This window comes from Hydra vulgaris, chromosome 08 (assembly GCF_038396675.1).
Source record: "Hydra vulgaris chromosome 08, alternate assembly HydraT2T_AEP".
NCBI lineage: Eukaryota > Metazoa > Cnidaria > Hydrozoa > Anthoathecata > Hydridae > Hydra > Hydra vulgaris.
Window position 1 is genome coordinate 64,458,722 of NC_088927.1, and position 21,417 is coordinate 64,480,138.

At 26.2% G+C, this 21,417-nt stretch overlaps 1 protein-coding gene across 2 annotated transcripts in view; it reads right to left on the minus strand.

The window, feature by feature from the left end:
• LOC100197328 (polycystin-1-like protein 2) overlaps positions 1 to 21,417 on the minus strand; it is a 105,773-nt gene that overhangs the window by 63,669 nt on the left and 20,687 nt on the right. For both annotated transcript variants that reach the window (XM_065804160.1, XM_065804161.1), the window contains 4 exons: positions 20,449 to 20,792; positions 13,298 to 13,499; positions 12,934 to 13,201; positions 7,018 to 8,205 (listed from right to left, as the gene is read on the minus strand). In XM_065804160.1, coding sequence (XP_065660232.1) covers positions 7,018 to 8,205; positions 12,934 to 13,201; positions 13,298 to 13,499; positions 20,449 to 20,792 — 2,002 coding nt within the window. The remainder of the gene's footprint in view (positions 1 to 7,017; positions 8,206 to 12,933; positions 13,202 to 13,297; positions 13,500 to 20,448; positions 20,793 to 21,417) is intronic.

Below are 21,417 nucleotides of genomic sequence, written 5' to 3' on the forward strand. Positions count from 1 at the left end.
TTCGCATCCTTCATCTTGTTTTCCTGATTCATATAATTTGCAATCTTTCAAGTTGTCTGTTAATTGTTATCTTGCTTTAAAAACTTCATCTTTTCTCTTCCTGTAACTCCCAACTCTAATAGTGGTTCCTTGTTGGAAGTGAAGATGTTTAATATATAAATATATATATATATATATATATAAATATATATATATATGTGTGTATATATATATGTGTGTATATATATATATGTGTGTGTATATATATATATATATATATATATATATATATATATATATATATATATATATATATATATATATATATATATTAGTAGAAAATCACTTAACAAAAATTTTTTCCATTTAACACTGTGTTTCATCAACAAAGATTCATCAGAAATGAATGATCAAATTAATAAAACTTTAATTTATACCAAAAATTAAATTACAGGAAGTTGCAAATGTCTTAACTACTGTAAATTTTCACACATTTGTGGAATTTGCTGACACTATTATAAAAGGAATTCTTTAGAAATGATTACTTATGCTATTTTTTTAAATGTTTTTTAAAAGGGTAGTTAATGTAAATATTATTTGAACTCATTTATTTTTATAGTTTTTTAGGAGAAACTTATTTTCGTGTCTACATTTAGAAATTAATTCCGATCTTTTGTTTAATAAGCATTCTTGATTTGCATGTGTAATTATTTCAAATTTTTCTTGTAGGCATAGTATGCATTTTTTGGAAATATTGTTATATGCAGGCGCTGTTTTAAGGATAGACCAATTCAGTATAAAATCATCAATATATTTTTTTTTTAATTCCCATATATATTTTGACAGCATGGTGGCTTTTGAATACTTTTTATTCTTGAAAGATTGCTTATGATTGGCAAAACGTTTTTTCCATTCACCCTCTGTTATGCCAATATATTGTTCAATACATTCTTAGAGGAAACAACACATTTATATACCACATTTTTTGATAAACAACTTCCACTCATTTGATTTTTTGTTTACAATTACAATTTTCTGTAGTTTTTTCACCATCGTCGCGATATAGGCCTAAATCTTTTATACTGATTATTTTACTTAACAAATCTAAAATATATAGTCCAACAAATTCACAAATTTCTGCTCCGTCATAACTGCCCATTGTTACATCAAAGCAGTCATGTATGTTTTTCTTTTTCCAAGTTTCCTTATTAAAATAAAGTATGGTTTTTCTACAATGTTTTATTATACGGATTGAGTCATCAGGAATAACTGTGTGGCTTTTTGCAAATTCAATAGTCTTATCTAAAATATCTGCGATTATTGAAGGGTAAAAATCATTAATGTCAAATTGAATAAATGTACAGGCATTTTTATTTTCGATTATAGAGAACCAATTTATAACATCAGTGGTATTTTTCCACTGTTGCAAATTTAATTTATTTCTAAGAATATTATTAATTTTGTCCAATTTAATTTTTGCTTACATGTCCAATCTCACTTTTTGAGGGAACCAATAACCTACAAGGAAGTTTGTTTTGAAAATTTGGTTTATGGTCTTTTAGTGTTAAGAAGGCTTGGGCAGGGGCAGTTGATTCGATTCTATTATCAAGGTTTATTTTTTTAGAAATACTTTGCGCTTCTAAATTAATTGCCTTTTCCAAATTTTTAGGGGCTTTTTCATAAGAACTAGTAATATTGTGGCGTAAAATTTTTTTATAGTTTTCTGTTGTGAGTTGGTAAATATTATTTATTTTATCAGCAAAAACCAAAATATTAGGGTTTGATTTAATTTTTTTAACATCTAACTTTAATTCTGTTTGAAATTATTTTTTTATAGGGCGAAACTTTATTGTTTTAATTAAATGTAATAGGTCATTTTCAAAATTTTCCAAATCAGGTATAAAAGGTGGGGAATTTTTTGTTTTAAATCCATAATTATCATTATTATTAAATGTATCATCTGTTTTTGTATATGGTTTTAAGAAAAAAAGGGCTTTCCAACGAATTCTTTTAATAAAATGCTCAACTTATTCAATCAAAGAAATAGTATAACTTTTTTCATCTAGTATAGGTATATTTTTCAACGAGTAAATGAAATTATTAGTTTCCATATTTACACGGAATGTTAAAATACAATTAAGAGTGCTCAACAAATGTTAATAAGGAGCCTAATATATATTTAAACAACTTTAAAAAGTATTCTACACAATAGAGTGCTCAATGTTCTTAAAAGAACAGAGCAATTATATATTAGTAGAAAATCAGTTAACAAAAATTTTTTCCATTTAACACTGTGTTTCATCAACAAAGATTCATCAGAAATGAATGATCAAATTAATAAAACTTTAATTTATACCAAAAATTAAATTACAAGAAGTTGCAAATGTCTTAACTACTGTAAATTTTCACACATTTGTGGAATTTGCTGACACTATTATAAAAAGAATTCTTTAGAAATGATTACTTATGCTATTTTTTAAAATGTTTTTTTAAAAAAATAGCATAAGTAATCATTTCTAAAGAATTCTTTTTATAATAGTGTCAAGGAAAAGGAAATAATTGTAATAGTGTTATAGGAAAAGTGTTTTTAAAATTGGTGTATAAGCATTTCCAGCGATCTAATAAATTACATAAAATTTTTAATCGAAATACAATTAAAGTTAGCTACAGTTGCACAAAAAATATGGAAAGAATTATAAAAGGTCACAATAAGGCTTTGTTAAACAAAAAAGAAATCCTAAATGAAAAAACTACAGAAAATTGTAATTGTAAACAAAAAATCAAATGAGTGGAAGTTGTTTATCAAAAAATGTGGTATATAAATGTGTTGTTTCCTTTAAGAATATACCTGATAAACAATATATTGGCATAACAGAGGGTGAATGGAATAAACGTTTTGCCAATCATAAGCAATCTTTCAAGAATAAAAAGTATTCAAAAGACACCATGCTGTCAAAATATATATGGGAATTAAAAGAAAAAAATATTGATGATTTTATACTAAATTGGTCTATCCTTAAAACAGCGCCTGCATATAACAATATTTCCAAAAAATGCATACTATGCCTACAAGAAAAATTTGAAATAAAAACACATGCAAATCAAGAATGCTTATTAAACAAAAGATCGGAATTAATTTCTAAATGTAGACACGAAAATAAGTTTCTCCTAAAAAACTATAAAAATAAATGAGTTCAAATAATATTTACATTAACTACCCTTTTTAAAAAAACATTTAAAAAAATAGCATAAGTAATCATTTCTAAAGAATTCTTATTATAATAGTGTCAGCAAATTCCACAAATGTGTGAAAATTTACAGTAGTTAAGACATTTGCAACTTCCTGTAATTTAATTTTTGGTATAAATTAAAGTTTTATTAATTTGATCATTCATTTCTGATGAATCTTTGTTGATGAAACACATTGTTAAATGGAAAAAATTTTTGTTAAGTGATTTTCTACTAATATATAATTGCTCTGTTCTTTTAAGAACATTGAGCACTCTATTGTGTAGAATACTTTTTAAAGTTGTTTAAATTTATATATATACATATACGTATACATATATATATATATATATATATATATATATATATATATATATATATATATACTAAATGAAATATTATTAAGTATCCAAATAAAAAAATTTTATGCAATATTGCTTGTTAAACTCTTGATTATGTTATGGTTGAAATGCAATCAAATAACCCCAAATTTAAACAACCTTAAAAATGCATCTAAACTTTAAATGTGCATTAATATAGCAATTATAACAATTTGAGATCAATTAATTGAATTAATTGGTTACATACATACTTTGTATAATTGGTAACACATTCAAATTTTATACCACTGGTAGAAAAAACTTTTATCATATTTTACCATTGTCACTTTATCATTTTATCGTTTTATTTTGTCACTTTTACATTTATACCACTGGTAGAAAAAACTAATAAAATAAAAATAAAAATAAAGTAAATAAAAAGAAAAAACTAAGCACTATAAATTAAAATTCAAATAAAAACACCAGGAACAAAACTAAAACAACTAAAGTGTGTAAACAGAAAATACTATTAAATTTTCCCCTAAGACCATGTAATATGTCAACGATTTAAACCACATAGGTACTTCCAGCACAAATAAACCAAAAACAATCAAATGGCAATATACCCTATTAAAAACTCTTTTAAAATAAAATAAAATAAAACATAGTAGAGTCTTCAAAAAACTCTAACGCTGTCATAGATACTTCATTTGAATTTTGTTAACCAATCTAAAGTGTAAGAAAATGAAACAACCCGCGCAACTTAAAATCATAACTAAAAATCATGTAATATTTGAAAGTAGAAAAAAACATATATATATATATATATCGCCTGCAAAAATGTAAAGATTTAAACATGTAGTGAAGGATATAAGAAATTCTCTGAATAATAATAAAAGACGAAAATTGCGCCTGTGAAAATTAAAACAAAGCTGAGTAATGAATGTACGATAATGTAGCATAAAAGTTCCTTGATAATAGTAATAATATGAAAATCAGCGGATAAATCATATATTTAAAAATATTGTAATAAGATTAACTAAATACTAAAATAAGACCAGATAAATTTAAGCCAAATGAGTGGTTAAAAAATTATTTTGGGTGATAAAGCAATAATAATAGTCGTGATATAAAAACGATGTACGAAGCGGGAAAAATATTGTTTAGAAGTAAAGTCTTCTCTACGGTCCTAATTAAAGGTAACTTTGAGACCATATCTAAATCGAAGTTTCCGAAAAAGTAAAGCTTTCTCTACGGTCCGGATTAAACGTAATTTTGAGACCATAACAAAAACCAAAAGACGTCCATCAACAAAACATGTTGAAAGCCGCTAGTCAAAAAGAATCGCTCTTATATATATTTATATGAATCCTAAAATGAAAAAACAATCACACATGATAACCACATATACATAACATACAAATCTGCATTTAACATTCCAACCACATACTATATATTAAAAGAAAATATTACCTAAATAAGAATGAGTTCAAACAAAGATAGTTTATCATATAAAAGAACAAAAAGCATGCAAAAACCATGGTTTTCTGGAGTATGACTGGGCTGGCTTGGTGTAGTTAAGAAATAAATCTTTTACGCTGGTTACCAACAACACAAGACTCTACTGAACGACATAAACAACACAGACTTACACATTAGACCTATACACCCTTATGCACATATAGCCTTTTTACATTGTTTGCATGCTTTTTGTTCTTTTATATGATTTACTATCTTTGTTTGAACTCATTCTTATTTAGGTAATATTTTCTTTTAATATACAGTATGTGGTTGGAATTTTAAATGCAGATTTGTATGTTATGTATATGTGGTTATCATGTGTGATTGTTTGCTCATTTTAGGATTCATATAAATATATATAAGAGCGATTCTTATAAAACAGCGGCTTTCGATATGTTTTGTTGATGTATTATTTTTGGTCGTTGTTTTGTTATGGTCTCAAAGTGGTGTTTAGTTCGGACCGTGGAGAAAACTTTGCTTTTTAGGTTTCCATTTAGTTATGGTTTTAAGGTTGGTTTTAGTTCCAAGCGTAGAGTAATCTTTGCTTCTTGGTAGGGAGTTTGTCATCATGAAAAAAATTTTAAATTATTTATAAGTTTATTGGTTGAACATGTACTAACTAATATTAAAACTGTGAAAATTTCTTTTAGTTTGATTATTTTACGTCTATGTTACCATTAAGTTTATAGTTTTATGGTGTCTATCATTTAGTTACAAATCCACAAACATTAACGCTTGTTTGCTGTCTCACTGCTTTTTTTGATTTTAAATTATCTTCACTATTTATCTGTTACCTCATACTAATGTTGCATTTGGTAAATCTTTGATAAAAAACATTTTTCTCTAGGATCAACAAAGAAAACTGTTTACTCCATCTATCTATAACGGCTTTTGAAAGATTTAAAACAACCCTTCTCCAACAACTCTATTTTGGGACCGAAGAGATAACGAGGCATCCATTTCATAAAAAATCAAATTGGTCTCCCCCTATGACGAATAACAAAACTAAGTTATCTTAACTTAGTAGAAAGTGATATAACCGCACTTGTTTTCTCACAACTACCGAAAGACGAAAAAAATTTATCTCCTGAACTTATTCACGCGCTAAACTCCCTTATACTTAATCCCACTATTACCATAAAAAAGGCCAACAAGGGAGGGGGTATTTGTATTTTAGACAAAACGGACTATGAAGAAAAGATCTCTCTACTTTTATCAGATAAAAACACATATAAACTACTTTCAGAAGATCCAACAAAAAGTATCGCAAGAGATGTTAACAATCTTATTGACTATATGTTTCTTCATCATATGATTGATAAAAAAACATCGGAGTTCCTTCGTCCAAAAACACCTCTTCGTACACCCCTGTTTTTCGTCAAATTTAATTCATTATTGGTAATACATTTAAAAAATGTTACTTGTTCTGTATAAAAAAATACAAAATTTCTAATATATTTACCCCTTTACTTGAACATTTTATAATTAAACCTTACATGAATGAAAAAAGTGAAATAAATAAAAAAAAATTATAAAATAAAAAGCGCTATTTTGTAGAAATTTGCATATACAATAACAACACAACATCTCCTCAGAGTCCCCAACCATACCCAAATTTGACTAATATTTTTTTGATGATATGATATAAAAAGTGTTGATCTACTTTATCTTTCTTTATTATCTGATGTTAGCAACATCAAATAATAAAGAAAGAAAAAAAACATAGAAAAACTGTAAGTGATAAACATTAGTGTAAAAAGTCATCAGTTAAGTTTAGGTACGTTACCAAATAAAGTAAGAGTGCTACTAAATAAAATATCTTCCAAATAAGCATTTTATTACATTATAGAACAATAAAGTAATAAATATAACAGAATATTACAAGAAATTAAAAACTAGTTCCTGTTGCAGTCTCATAATATTTACTATTTTCAATCTACTAAATAAAAATCACAATATTTAAACCTACCTAACAGCAATTGTTGGAATTCCACCAGCAATAATTTGAAGTTCTTGAGTAAAACAACCTGTTTTATTTTTGTCTGATGAATTGACATCTTTCCCAACATACTTTGTTCCACAAACTTCAATATGATAGCTTATACCCTCAAGAAACTGTTGTGTACTAAAAGATACCTCTGAACTAATAGATGGAATGCTTATCCAATTTTGGTTAAAGCATGTGTCACTAAGAAAAGTCAGGTTTAAAAATTTATAATTTTCCATAATTTTTTGAGCAACCGAAAAATTTGAAGCAACTTTACATTTCCAATTAAAAGAGATTTTTTGAGTTCCAATCGTTGGATCATCTGGATCGTAACTAGACTTTGCACTTATTGTAAAATTTTGGTACAAGGTGTCATTTCCAATTTTCTTTTTATGAGCAATAGAAGAAAAAAATCCATTATCAATTTCTATAAACAATGGAGAAAATACAATATTTATGTAGGCAGTATATACATTTGTAACAAGTCCATAATTATAATATAGCATTAATATATAAAAGCCAATATCAAGTGAATATTTTTTAATTGAGAAAGTAACTTTTTGCTGGGATAAAAAGCCATCAACAGAAGTATTTGAAGTGGAACTTGCAAGTGTCCATTTAAAACTAAAACTTTCAAGTTTACAAAAACTATTAATATTTTCAACAAATGCTATTATATCACCTCCAATACTTCGAACAATATTCATTGGACTTGTAATGGATCCATAAAAAAAACTAACCTCTGGCACTGAGCAATTTTTTACTATTATTTGAACCAAAAAACTTGAATTCTGCAACAAGTTGTAGCATGTTACATTAACAGTGTAGTTGTTTTCTTTATTATACTTATGTTGTATTTGAAATGGAACTGGATTTTGATTCATGGTTTGATTTTCGATTTCATAAGTACTATCTCCCCAATCAATTAAGTACATCATGTATGAGCCTTTATTTTGATTAATGTTTAAAATTATATTTTTGCTGAGAGATAAGTAAATATACTTATTTAGTGAAACAACTGGATTTGTTATCACATTCAATGGAGACATTGAACAAAAAACTACAACATCTGCAAAACTAGTAAACAATGCAGTGTTTACATTTTCTTTTGTGTTTACAAAGTAATTCATTGCGCTGACATTAATTGTAAAAATATTGCATGTGGAATACCTGCATTAATAAAAATCAACATAAATCTATGTACCAATCAATACGTAAAAGTTTAAATTTAAAATCAAAAAATCAATATTATCGTAAATATAAACATTAACACAGAATATAGAAATAAATGTAAAACTTTCTAAAATTAATAATAATTTTAATACATGTATATATAATATTATATATTATTATCCTATTCATATTATAATATTAGTATGATTATGTTAACGCGATGATAATATTATCATAAAAATACATTACACCATACAATTACATCTAGATGAGGTGCTAATATATATTTTGATATATATGTATATAGATACTCATTAGGGTGACAAAAAAAAATTTTGAAAATTGAAATTAGACTCTTAACCCTTTATTGCGTTTTTTTAAACTAGAAAACAAACTGTGCAAAATATCATTAAAATAATTTTATATCTTTATTGCTTAATGAAATATGTATTTTTTAAAAGGCTGCTCAATGAACTTGATATCTAGGGGTTGCTCAACGAATTTGATATTATCAGATTTAAGGTTCAAAAGAGAGTAAAAACTAATCTATTTAATTTTTTTTTAAACAAATTTTTATATGATTTTAATCAATGTTATTCAGATTGTTCACTTGTTTTTACTTGTTGATTGTTGACTTGTTTTCAGTAATGTGTTCACAATTGTGGACTTTTGGATATCTGGAACTTGACGTCAATGTTCTTCTACGGTTTGTAAAACATATTGCAATTGAGTTCCATATTTTGTCAAGATTTTTGTGTAATCTGAAACAAGTTTTAGGCTTTGTTATTCACACCTCTTTCGGCTGTGTCATTCACAACTTTCATAGAACTAACAATTTTATGTACTTTCTGGTTTTGGTTACCGTGCCCCATATGTCTGGGCACAATCTTCCTTCATAAATGTCCAATTTATTCCGAGCACTTCAAATACATATTTTGATCTCTTTGTTACAAAATCATCTATGTTCATGCTTACAAATTTCCCTATTGCCAATCCTTTGTCTTCAAGCTTTTTTACCAGTGGTTTTTTAGCTGGTTTTTCAAGTGCAATCAACATTTTTTCTTTAGTTTTGTTATCAACATCATTGCTGAAAAAAAAGAGACTCACAGGTCTTCAGTTAAATATCATAAATGTCCCCCAATGGCTTTTACGACAGATTCAACTACTTCTTTGTCAAATATTTTGAAGTTATTCAATTTCTCAATCAGTGTCAGGTCATTGTGAGTAGATGAAGAGATGAAAGCCCGAAACCAATGTTCTATTAAAATCAATATAAAAAATTTCAAAAACCATAAAAGATTCTTCTCTTCATTTTTTGTTAAATAAAACTGATGTTAAAACAACTAGATTTTATTAGAATATAGTGCTTTCGCTATCCATTGTGCTTGGTGCATATCACTAGAAGTAAAAAAAGTTATACTGCTTTGACCTGGAGAAGTTTTTCCTAAAAAAATTATTGACAGATGAAAAAAATCTTTGTAATGGTTGTTAAATTGATTTGTTCCTTGCAGCATATTTAAAGCAAATTCTACTCCTGATGGTACAAGCAAATCATAGACTTTGAGATCAGTTAAAACCATGATTCTTAATTAAGTTTACTCCATTGAATGCAAAATCGTTGAAGCAACTTAACTTCTGGACCGAAAGATGGTCTAAAACAAGTTTTGTAAACATAGGATAAAATAATTTCATGAACATGGTGCATGATGTTGACAGACTGTGTATAATAAAGACTTCTCAATTAATTTTTCCAGCATAGTACAAGCACCTAAATGTATACCTCTGTTGCTTAAAGTAGTATACTTTAGGCTACATAGTATAGTTTGTCATTTGAAATGTTCCAATACTTTAAAGCTTGTTAAGTTGCGTAGCTCATTTGTTAACCAGTGCCTCTATCCAGTTTTGAGACTGACAGCAGTTTTTTGACATCATATCCTGTCACTAATATGGTTAGTCGATCCACTTCATCTCTGCTTTTCAAATCAGGTAACATTGGGTGTTCTATCTCAATGTATGGTTTATGGAACCTGGAGTAACCACTTTGTTTTTTTTTTCTTCACTCTTTTTCAGTTTCAGATTTCATTTCTTTGCAGATGATAAAGTCATCTAGTTTATTATTTTAACCCGAAGAGGAGTTTGATTCTATCAAAACTAGGTCTATGACTGTCAAACATGTTTCTTCTTCTCTTCTTTTTAGCTCTTTTGTTTCTTTTTGTTTGTTTGTGTACTTTTTTTGTGTCTAAAATTTACCAAGCTTGTTTGTATAATTCACAAGCAACTGAAAACCTATTTTTCCTTCTCTTTGTAGTATAAAAATTTGTCTTATCTTTTATTTTGATTAATTTTATCAAAATAAAAGATAAGACAAATTAAGCATCATCATGAGCAATATCATATAGTTCTTCGATTTTGTGAGAAAAAGTTTCTTTATTTCTTTTCTGAGTTTCTGTTTAGCAGCCTTTATTCTTTTTCAGCTTTTTGTATTTCTTAACAAGTTTTTAAACATGTGTTATAACATGATAACGATGTTTTGTTGGAACTCTAGCTCTTTGCTAAAAGTCTTGAACCTGATCTATCACAAAGCATGCACTTTTTTTAAATTGTTGTTATCTTTTAAGAAAAAAAAAAGATTTGTCTTTTAGATAGCAATTTGTGCCCTGTGATCACAACTGTAGTTTAACCAGTATACAATACTTCATTTTGTCTTCTAGTCTCCATAAATCAACTTAGAAAATATCTGTCTAAAAATTTGCTTTAAAAATGTGTTTTCATTCAAGACAATAATTTGTTCATTTATAATTTCAGGATGATGCAATAATTTCAGCAATAGTGCAATACTGATGCAACTACTTAACTGGAAGATGAAGTACCACAATTGATGTTCTAAATGCAAGCCAACTAATTTTATTTTAAAATTATTAGTTTTTTGAAAAAATTTACAATGCATATTATGCATAATGACTCATAAGATTAACAAATAATAAAATATTGATAACATTCTCAACTTAATTAGTAAAATGGAAGAGATAAATGATAAAATATAAAAAATATGGTTTCCAGCAACCTTGCAAACTTAAAAAACTGGGTTGAACAGCCCCTAAACATCAACAGATTGTATCCAAAACTTCCTAATATCATTTTTTTATTAAATGGAATTTAATAAGGAGCTGAGATCATAAGATTTAAAAAAAACTTTATTTCAATGCTAATATATATATATATATATATATATATATATATATATATATATATATATATATATATATATATATATATATATATATATATATATATATATATATATATATATATATATATATATATATATATATATATATATATATATATATATAGCCCTCGGAATCTAAAAGTGTTGAGGTCGGAAAAAAATAATCGGTAAAACATAGAAGCAACCTTGTTTTATGTTTTATGGTAAGACCTTTGTACCAAATTTTTTTTGCTGACCTCTGAAAGATTGAGGTTGGCAAATTATTGCCGCCCTCATTTTTCTTAATTCCGAAAGTATATATATATACATAAGTATATATATATATATTAGGGTGCATCAAACGCCCCATACTTTTAAAAATTGATCTGTCCCTATTCTTAAAACTTTCTACTGGTTCTCACAAGACACTGTGTTAAATTTTTCCAAAATTGAATGAGATTTAGAGAGGCCACCTTAAGTTTGAAACTTGCAACAAGACCCTAAATAGAAGAAAAAAAAGTTTATCAAATGTATGTCATATTGGGTCTCAAAAGAAGCGAAACTTTATAAAAATTTCAAAAATAATTTTTAAAAGCATTTTCAAAAATCATTTTTAAAAGCATGGGGCGTTTGATGCACCCTAATATATATATATATATATATATATATATATATATATATATATATATATATATATATATATATATATATATATATATATATATATATATATATATATATATATATATATATATATATATATATATATATATATATATATATATATATATATATATATATATATATATAGATGTATATATATATATATATATATATATATATATAGATGTATATATATATAGATATATATATATATATAGATATATATATATGTACATATATACATATATATATAGATATATATATATATGTACATATATATATATATATATAGATATATATATATATATATATATATATATATATATATATATATATAATATATATATATATATATATATATATATACATATATACATAAAAGTTAGATCTGGGGAGTTAAAGAGCAAAAATGTTGAAGCATACCAAGAAGAATATTTTTAAAAAAACTTATTCCAAGTTTTACAAGAACCTTCAAAAAAATATTTTAAAAAAATCTAAGATAAATATTTTTCTGTGTGATTTTTCAAACTTAATGTGATATATCATAACTTAATTTGATTTGATATATCACACTAAAAAATCTTTAAAATAAAAATCTAACTTTTATTTATCATAGTGTGACAAAAAAGTTGAGGTTTTAAAATGTCAACCTTAAATCATACAGCTTTCTAAAAAAAAAGTAAAAAAGAAAAACAAGAAAATTTAATTTTTATTTCTACATTTTGCATACAGTTCTGAACTTATACCTCAACAAGTATTTCAGTATGATGTCATCATTTGTATACAAAGCTAAATACTAAATAAAGTTTTCATGATTTTAATTAAAATGTAAAAAAAAGAAAAAAAATACATACATATGGGTGACAGTGAAAGTCATACCATTCAAACCAGTTGCATCAATATTTGAAATATTTGTAACAGGTGTTCCATCACCAAAATCAACTAACAACTGCACATTAGTGCCATTAAATATTTGTATGACTGCATTAAAGGTACTATCTTGTAGTTGACTTTTCTCAATAATTAAATTTACTCCACTTATTTCTGATAAAACTTCAATATCAATTGAAGTATTAAGTGAATTAACTTTGTTAGCAGCTGTCAAATACACAGTGTACACACCTAACAAAGATTACTTTTAGTATTATAAATGTCAAATGTTGATATCATCATAGGATATCATAATTTTCTATTAATAAAAATTAGAAAAAAACTTGCCTATAGTGGTGAACATATAATAAACTTGATTATTATTGGATATATTTTTTGAATAATTGAGCTTTGGTATACTGAATGAGTATGTAACATCTGAACCATTGTCTATTTCAGCTTTTAGTGTTACCCAAGTGTTAAGTTTGTATCCAGCAAAAAATTTTGAAACTGGTTTCTTTTCTGCAAACCGCAAACCAGACACAGGAATCTGTATTTTTAAAAGGAAAAAATTGTACCAAATATGATAATGAATCATAAAATTAATCAATTAATGGTTCAAGCTGGGTAAAACTGGGTTACATATTTTGGTAGTGAGGAGGATGGAAATGTTATTAATTAAAAAGAGAGGGAGGTTATTTGATTCCTAGAGTATTTTGATTTAAATAATAATCTATCAGCACAAGTAAAGTTAAAAAGACAATTATTGATATAACAAATTCTAATTAAAGGCTATATAGTAAAAGAACTTGTATTTCAAAATAAGCTTTTCATTGATTACCAAAAAATCTTTTTCAAAAGTTCTTCACTCAACTATTTCAAAATATGATAGAAAATGTCATAATATACATATATATATATATATATATATATATATATATATATATATATATATATATATATATATATATATATATATATACAGGGATATCCACTCGTGATCGCCCAACGGTACCAGACAACCAAATTTTGTGAAGGGCAACTAAAAATATCCCTTTGATGCAATTAAGTGGCCCGAAGGCGCAACTCTTGATTTTTATCACCAGTTCTAGTTATTATAACTTTTTTTAATTCAAGAATTCTATTAAAAGAAAAGTATCTATCTAAATTAACAATAAAACTTTTTTTTTAAAGTTTCAAAGTTTGTTATTTGAATTTTCTATTACCAACTAGTACATAAGAAAATTGTACGAGCATTTAAACACATTTAATAAAACACTTCAAAGTAAAAACTAAAAAGTTTTATTGTTTAAACTAAAAAACTATTTTTATTTCATTACAAATATTATTTAAGGATTTAGAGATAAAGTAAAATAGAATTAGTAGTAAATTAGAAGTAAGATAGATTTAGAGATTAAGTAAGATTTTTAGGCAGGCTTTGTTAAGAAGCACTACACAGCTTGCTTTTTTTGAGTCAAAAGCGTTCAGTTAAGCAAAAACTATTTTGTAAAATAAAAACATTGAAAGAGTTTTAATTACCTTTCAATATCATTTATGTGACATTTATTCAGAATTTTGAATGAATGTAAAATAATTTTGTAATTTAAAGTAAAAAAATTTCTAATAGTCTGCTAACTAATTCATTACGTAAAATATAAGTCTCTCCATCATAGCTTATCCAGGGTGTCTGCCAAAATCTTAAGGTGGATTTTTCCTGACTTTTTTCTAATTTTTCCCTGATCGCCGACCTCTTTTCCAGATTTTTATTTCAGTTATTATGAGCTTTTCCAGGCTTAAAAAGGATTGGGAAATAATACATGAAAAAATCATGTACAGCTTAAAATAAAGCATTGTTATTACATTTATCAAAGCATTGTTAGTATGTTGTCATTGTTACTATTGTTATTAAAGTACAATTAAAATTTAATTGAAGTAAAATGTAAAAATGCTATGTTTTTACTGACTATAAACTGTTTTGATAGAGCATTCAAAACAAAATTAACTGAATTACACAAGTAATGTAAAAGTAAAATATAAAGCTAAAATAAACATATATTTAAAAGATGAAAAATAGACATACACCAAATGGTTCAGAGAAAATAATACTAAAAGAATGATAAAAGTTTAAACAAAATTTTTATTTCTTGTTAAAAAGACTGCAAAAGTATTGCCACATAAATAGTAAATATCTTTTCAAATATAAATAACAACTTATATAACTATATATACTTTTAAATATCTTATATACTTTTAAATATCTATATAAATTTAGATTTTCATGTAACTATATACCTATATATATATATATATATATATATATATATATATATATATATATATATATATATATATATATATATATATATATATGTATATATATATATATATATATATATATATGAATATATATATATATATATATATATATTTATATATGACTATATATATATATATATATATATATATATATATATATATATATATATATATATATATATGACTATATATATATATATGACTATATATATATATATATATATATATATATATATATATATATATTTTTATATATATATAAATATATATGACTATATATATATATATATCTGACCATCAATATGGATTTCGATCTTCTCATTCTACAGCTGATTTGCTAACAGTAATAACTGACAGGTTTTATCGTGCATTAGATGAAGGTGGAGAGGTTAAGGCCATCGCTCTTGACATTTCAAAAGCGTTTGATAAAGTTTGGCATGCTGGTCTTCTCCATAAGCTTTCTTCTTATGGTGTATCCGGCAACATCTTCAAGATCATTGAATCCTTCCTTTTCAATCGTAGCATAAAAGTTGTCCTCGATGGACAACACTCTTCTTCTTATTCTGTAACTTCAGGGGTTCCTCAAGGTTCTATCCTTGGCCCTATACTCTTTTTAATTTACATTAACGATCTTCCAGATATTCTCACATCTAAGGTGGCATTGTTTGCTGATGATACTACCATTTATTCTTGTCGTGATAAGAAACCAACACTCTCTGATTGCTTGGAGGAGGCATTTGAGCTTGAAAAGGATCTCACTTCTGCTACAGCATGGGGCTCATTGTGGCTGGTGAACTTTAATTCAGATAAAACTCAATTTTTTTCAGCCAATCGTTATCGCAATAATTTAGATCTTCCTATATTTATGAACGGTGATGTACTCGATGAGTCATCTACTCTTCATCTTCTAGGATTAACTCTTACTTCCAATCTTTCTTGGAAACCATATATTAAATCGGTTGCAAAATTAGCATCTGCTAAGGTTGCATCTCTTTATCGAGCTCGCCACTTTCTTACTTCGGATTCTATTCTCTATCTCTATAAATCTCAAATCCGGCCTTGTATGGAATACTGTTGCCATATCTGGGGCGAATCTTCTAATGATGCCCTTTCTCTTTTAGACAAGGTGCAAAAACGCATTGTAAACATAGTTGGACCTGCTCTTGCAGCCAACCTTCAACCATTATTACATCGTCGTAATGTTGCTTCTCTTTCTCTTTTCTACAAATACTATAATGGGCACTGCTCTAAAAAGCTAGCGTCTCTTGTGCCATCTACTAAAATTCATTCTCGTGTTACTCGTCATTCAATTAAGTGTCATCCTTTTTCTGTGACTGTTCCTAAGTGCTCCAAAAAGGCTTATTCGTCTAGTTTTTTTCCTCGAACATCAGCTCTTTGGAATTTGCTTCCTTCATCTTGCTTTCCTGATTCATATAATTTGCAATCTTTTAAATCGTCTGTCAATCGTTATCTTGCTCTACAATCTTCATCTTTTCTCTTACAGTAACTTCCAACTTTAATTAGTGGCTGCTTGCAGCCTTGTTGGAAGCGAAGATGTTTAAAAAAAAAAAAAAATATATATATATATATATATATATATATATACATATATATATATATATACATATACATATATATATATATATATATATATATATATATATATATATATATATATATATATATATATATATATAATTATGTAACTATATATACTTTTAAATACCTATATAAATTTAGATTTTACTGTATATAAATAATAACAAACTAATATTTAAAACTTCAAATTTCTTTACTTTTCTTAAATAATAAATCAATCAATTATATCAATCAATAATAAATCAATCAATAATAAATCAATTGTTTCATCTAATTTTTTAATCTCATTTTTCTTCTTTTTTCTTCTTTTTCCTTTCTTCAAGAATAACTTTTGCTTCAATAGCATAAGTATGAACTTTTTCAGCATCATTGGCAGCATTTACAAGAATTGCTTCTGAATCACTTTTTAGTGTCTTTTTTATCTTTTCCGGAATAACCTTTTTAGATTTTAAGTCCTTTATGTCTATAGCAAGTAAGACACTTTTTGCTTTTGAGCATCTGTAAGCTCAGTTTTCTTTTAAGCAGCCATTTCAATCTTTTGTTGACTCTATGATTTTTTGACAGATTCTCTTATTTCCTTAGAGATAACTATAGATTCCGGGTTTAAGTCAAGAGCTTTCATATGGTCATACACAATTCTCTGGCTTATTAATGATTTACTCATTAAATTAGGTTGTAACATATTCTTGTTAATGTTAAACCATCTTTCAACCGCTGCTTGACTACGAAAAAGAGTCAACACCATTTTGATTAATTTGGACACTGCCGGATAATCATCTAAACCACCAACTTTAGAAAAAAGGAACTCATCCAATCTATCATCTATTTTGTTGAAATTCACAAAAAGTTCAAAGTCAAAAAGTTAGAGATATAGTCTTTTCTAAATATCTCTTGAATTCAGTATTACCTTATCCCCACCTTTTGGGGTAACCCAATGCAATTGAATCAAGTTATCAACCAAATCACTTATCCTTTCCTTTGCTATTTTTTCATTGCACCTTATTTCTGGGTCAAAACATTTTACATTTGCTACAATGGCATATTTTAAAGGTGATTTTTCAACAAACTTACATGTCAACGATTGCAGAAAACATATTCAACTGTAGTTGAAAGCATAAATATCTTTTAGAGTGATTTCATCACTTGTTTTTTTATTCTTTATGACAGTGCTGACACCACATCCAATATCTGGCTTTTTAAAATGTTTTTTTTCTTTTGTAAAATTCAATTTGAATTTTACAAAAGAAAAATATATTTTTTCTTTAAAATAAGAGGCTATTTGCAGTTTTATATTGATCTAAAATATCAGCTATAATGAACTTTGACATTATGTCTTTTAATAGTCGATTAGGTCGCCATATAAAAATGGCATCATAAGTTTAGCATATTGATATATGGTTAAAAAGGATTGCATAATATGAGCTATATGAGCAAAGAAATAAAATTGTGCTAAAATTAGAGGATCCTTAGTAGCAGATAAAACAACTTGGTAGCTCATGCACAAAGGCTGCTTACTCTTTGGTAAAAATTCCCAAAACCTACATATTTTAAAAATGCTTTCCCAAATATTAACAGCTCTTAAAGCCACCTTTTAATCATAGACCCATCAAGTATGAAAAAGAAGAGGAAATTGATCACTTTCAGTCACAACAGAAAAAGTCTTCCGGTTAGCAGGAGAATCATGGATAAATTTATAAAGAGGTTTTGAAATCTTTTTAATACCTCAGTCTGTTTTGTTTTCCCCAGTTTTGAATGATAGATGAATTGAATGAAGACCACAAGATCCAGTTGGAATTAGTTTGGTAATGTGATTTTTGGAACAATAGTTTTGTAACTCGCAGTAGAAGGCCCAATTTGCATTTGGGCCATCCAAAGATAATTGAATAAGTTTGGATTTATTCAAAGATTTCAAACCCAAAAAAATATTATGCAGAAGATCTCTACTTTGACTATGTCCAGTAAAAGTTGAGTCTAAGTAACGAGTACAAACACAGTTTAAAACACTATCCCAATAATTAACAACAAGATCTCTCTGTCCCATTTGCACAATTGGTTTAAGGCTTTAAATAAAAGAAACAGCATAAAAGTCTGACTTATCTATATCTCTAATAAGAACTGATTGAAAATGAGGAGCTATTCTAAAATTTATATAATATGACCACATGTCTTTTTGAAGAGAGAGCTTTTCAGCTATAGGACTGTCCAGAAGCATTGATTTAAACAAAATCGAAAGTCCATCACTGGATCAAAAAGAAAATGATGACAAAACAATTTTAAGTGTCCATCTGATCTCTGCATCAATAACCGAATCTGAAACAACATACGACTGAAAAGTGGAAGCTTGAACTGTGTTTTCAGACAAAGTGGTTGTTACAACATGTATATTTTTCAACACATTGGTAAATGGTATACATGTCGTTTTTAAGTGAAGAGACAAATGTTCACAATGCTCCTTTCCTGTTCAATGACTTTTTAACGCTCTCTAACCCATATTAGACAGTTCAATTATATTTCTTGGATGTGGACCGACTCTAAATTTTGCTGAGGTATTTGTATCCCCACACATATTCTGGTATTTGTAACAACAAATCATCAAAATATGTTAATTTCATTATTTAATTTACTTAAACTTGTTTTAGTCTAAAAAAAGCATAAACATGTGACTAATAACATCAAATAATTATCTACTAGTTAGTTAGTACTAAAAGCTAGCTACTAATCAAGCTAAAAAAAACCTGCTTTTCTTAGAGTTAAACTGAGTGTTAAAAAGAAAAAGACTCATAAATTAAAGAGCTTCTAAAATAAGATAAGTAATAAAAACCCTAATTTTTTCCCTAATTTTTTAAAAATTTGACCTAATTTACCTAATTTTCCCCTGATTTTTTTAAAGACATCTAAATTCCCTGACTTTTCCCTGATTTCCCTGGTTTAGCAGACACCCTGTTATCATAAATTTTGATAAGCAAACAAAAGACTATGTTAAGTATAAGATTTTTATAAAAAATAACAGGCAACTCAAAATGTTGGCGGGCGATCAATTTTAATGAACTCGTTGCTTTCAGTCGTCTATTCAGTGACTGACCAAAAGTCCCACAGTACACCCCTGATATATATATATTATTATTATTATTATTATTATTATTATTATTATTATTATTATTATTATTATTATTATTATTATTATTGTTATTATTATTATTATTACTATTATTATTATTATTATTATTATTATTATTATTATTATTATTATTATTATTATTATTATTATTATTATTATTATTATTATTATTATTATTATTATTATTATTATTATTATTATTATCATTATTATATATAATATTGTACTACTTTTAACAAACTGGTTATTATACCAAACATTAATAATGTACATTTTGATTATTATATTAAAGTATATATTTTTATATATATGAATACCTATATATTATATATTATAAAGATATTAATATACAAAAATATATACTTCAAAAAAAAATTTAAAAAATACATAATTTTTAACAATAACAAATTTGTTCAAGTAATACAAAACATTGGTTTTTAAAACTTTTTAAAAAAAATAAATATACCTGAAAGTTAAATGAATAATTCAGATGCTGAAATGATGGGACATGATTGGAAACATCAACTGTAAAGTATAACATGCCAGTTTTATTAGATGGTATTGGAATCAAACACTCAAATGGTTTAGATATAAAAAATGTAATGAAGAAATCATCATTAGTTATGCTGTTAGTGTTAAATGTGATTGTTTTTCCAACCTCCACTCCTTGCAGATGTTCATGTGTTGCTCCATTACAAAATAAACTAGCATTTCCACCAATCCAAATCATGTCATTTTCTTGAATCTCATTATTGTTATTTTGGATAGGTATTTCAATAATTCCAGTATCGTTTAACAGAAAAATAAATTCTGAAATAAAAATTAACATTAATTATCATTTTTATCATCTTCATCATCATTTTCATCACCATCATCATCATCATCATCATCATCATCATCATCATCATCATCATCATCATCATCATCATCATCATTTATCATTTATCACCAGTATCATTTTACATTAAAAACATTTCAAATAAGTTTTATTTAAATAAACAAAGTTGTTTGAATAAATAACTAAAAGGTAAAAAGTATACACGTATAATTTTTTTTTTAACAAATTCACTTTTATTTAGGCTGCAAGCAACCACTATAATTTAGGCTGCAAGCAACCATTATAATCAGTTAAGTTAGGAGTTATAAGGAAGGTAGAGAAGAAAGTTGAACAACTGACTGAAAAGTTAAAAATTGTAAGGAAAATATGAATACTGAAAAGAAATCTAAACTAATGATGTTCAATGCGAAAAAAACAAATGAAAAAAAGTTTTTGAGTACAAAAAAATATTCACAATAAAGGGTCACATGAGGACCACTTGGAACCACAGAAGTATTTAAAGAGAAAAGAAATAGATGCAACCTGTTAACAATATGACAGTGGCTGTTAGAACAAGCCTGACTGCTAAAGCATATCTAACTACATTTACAATGCATT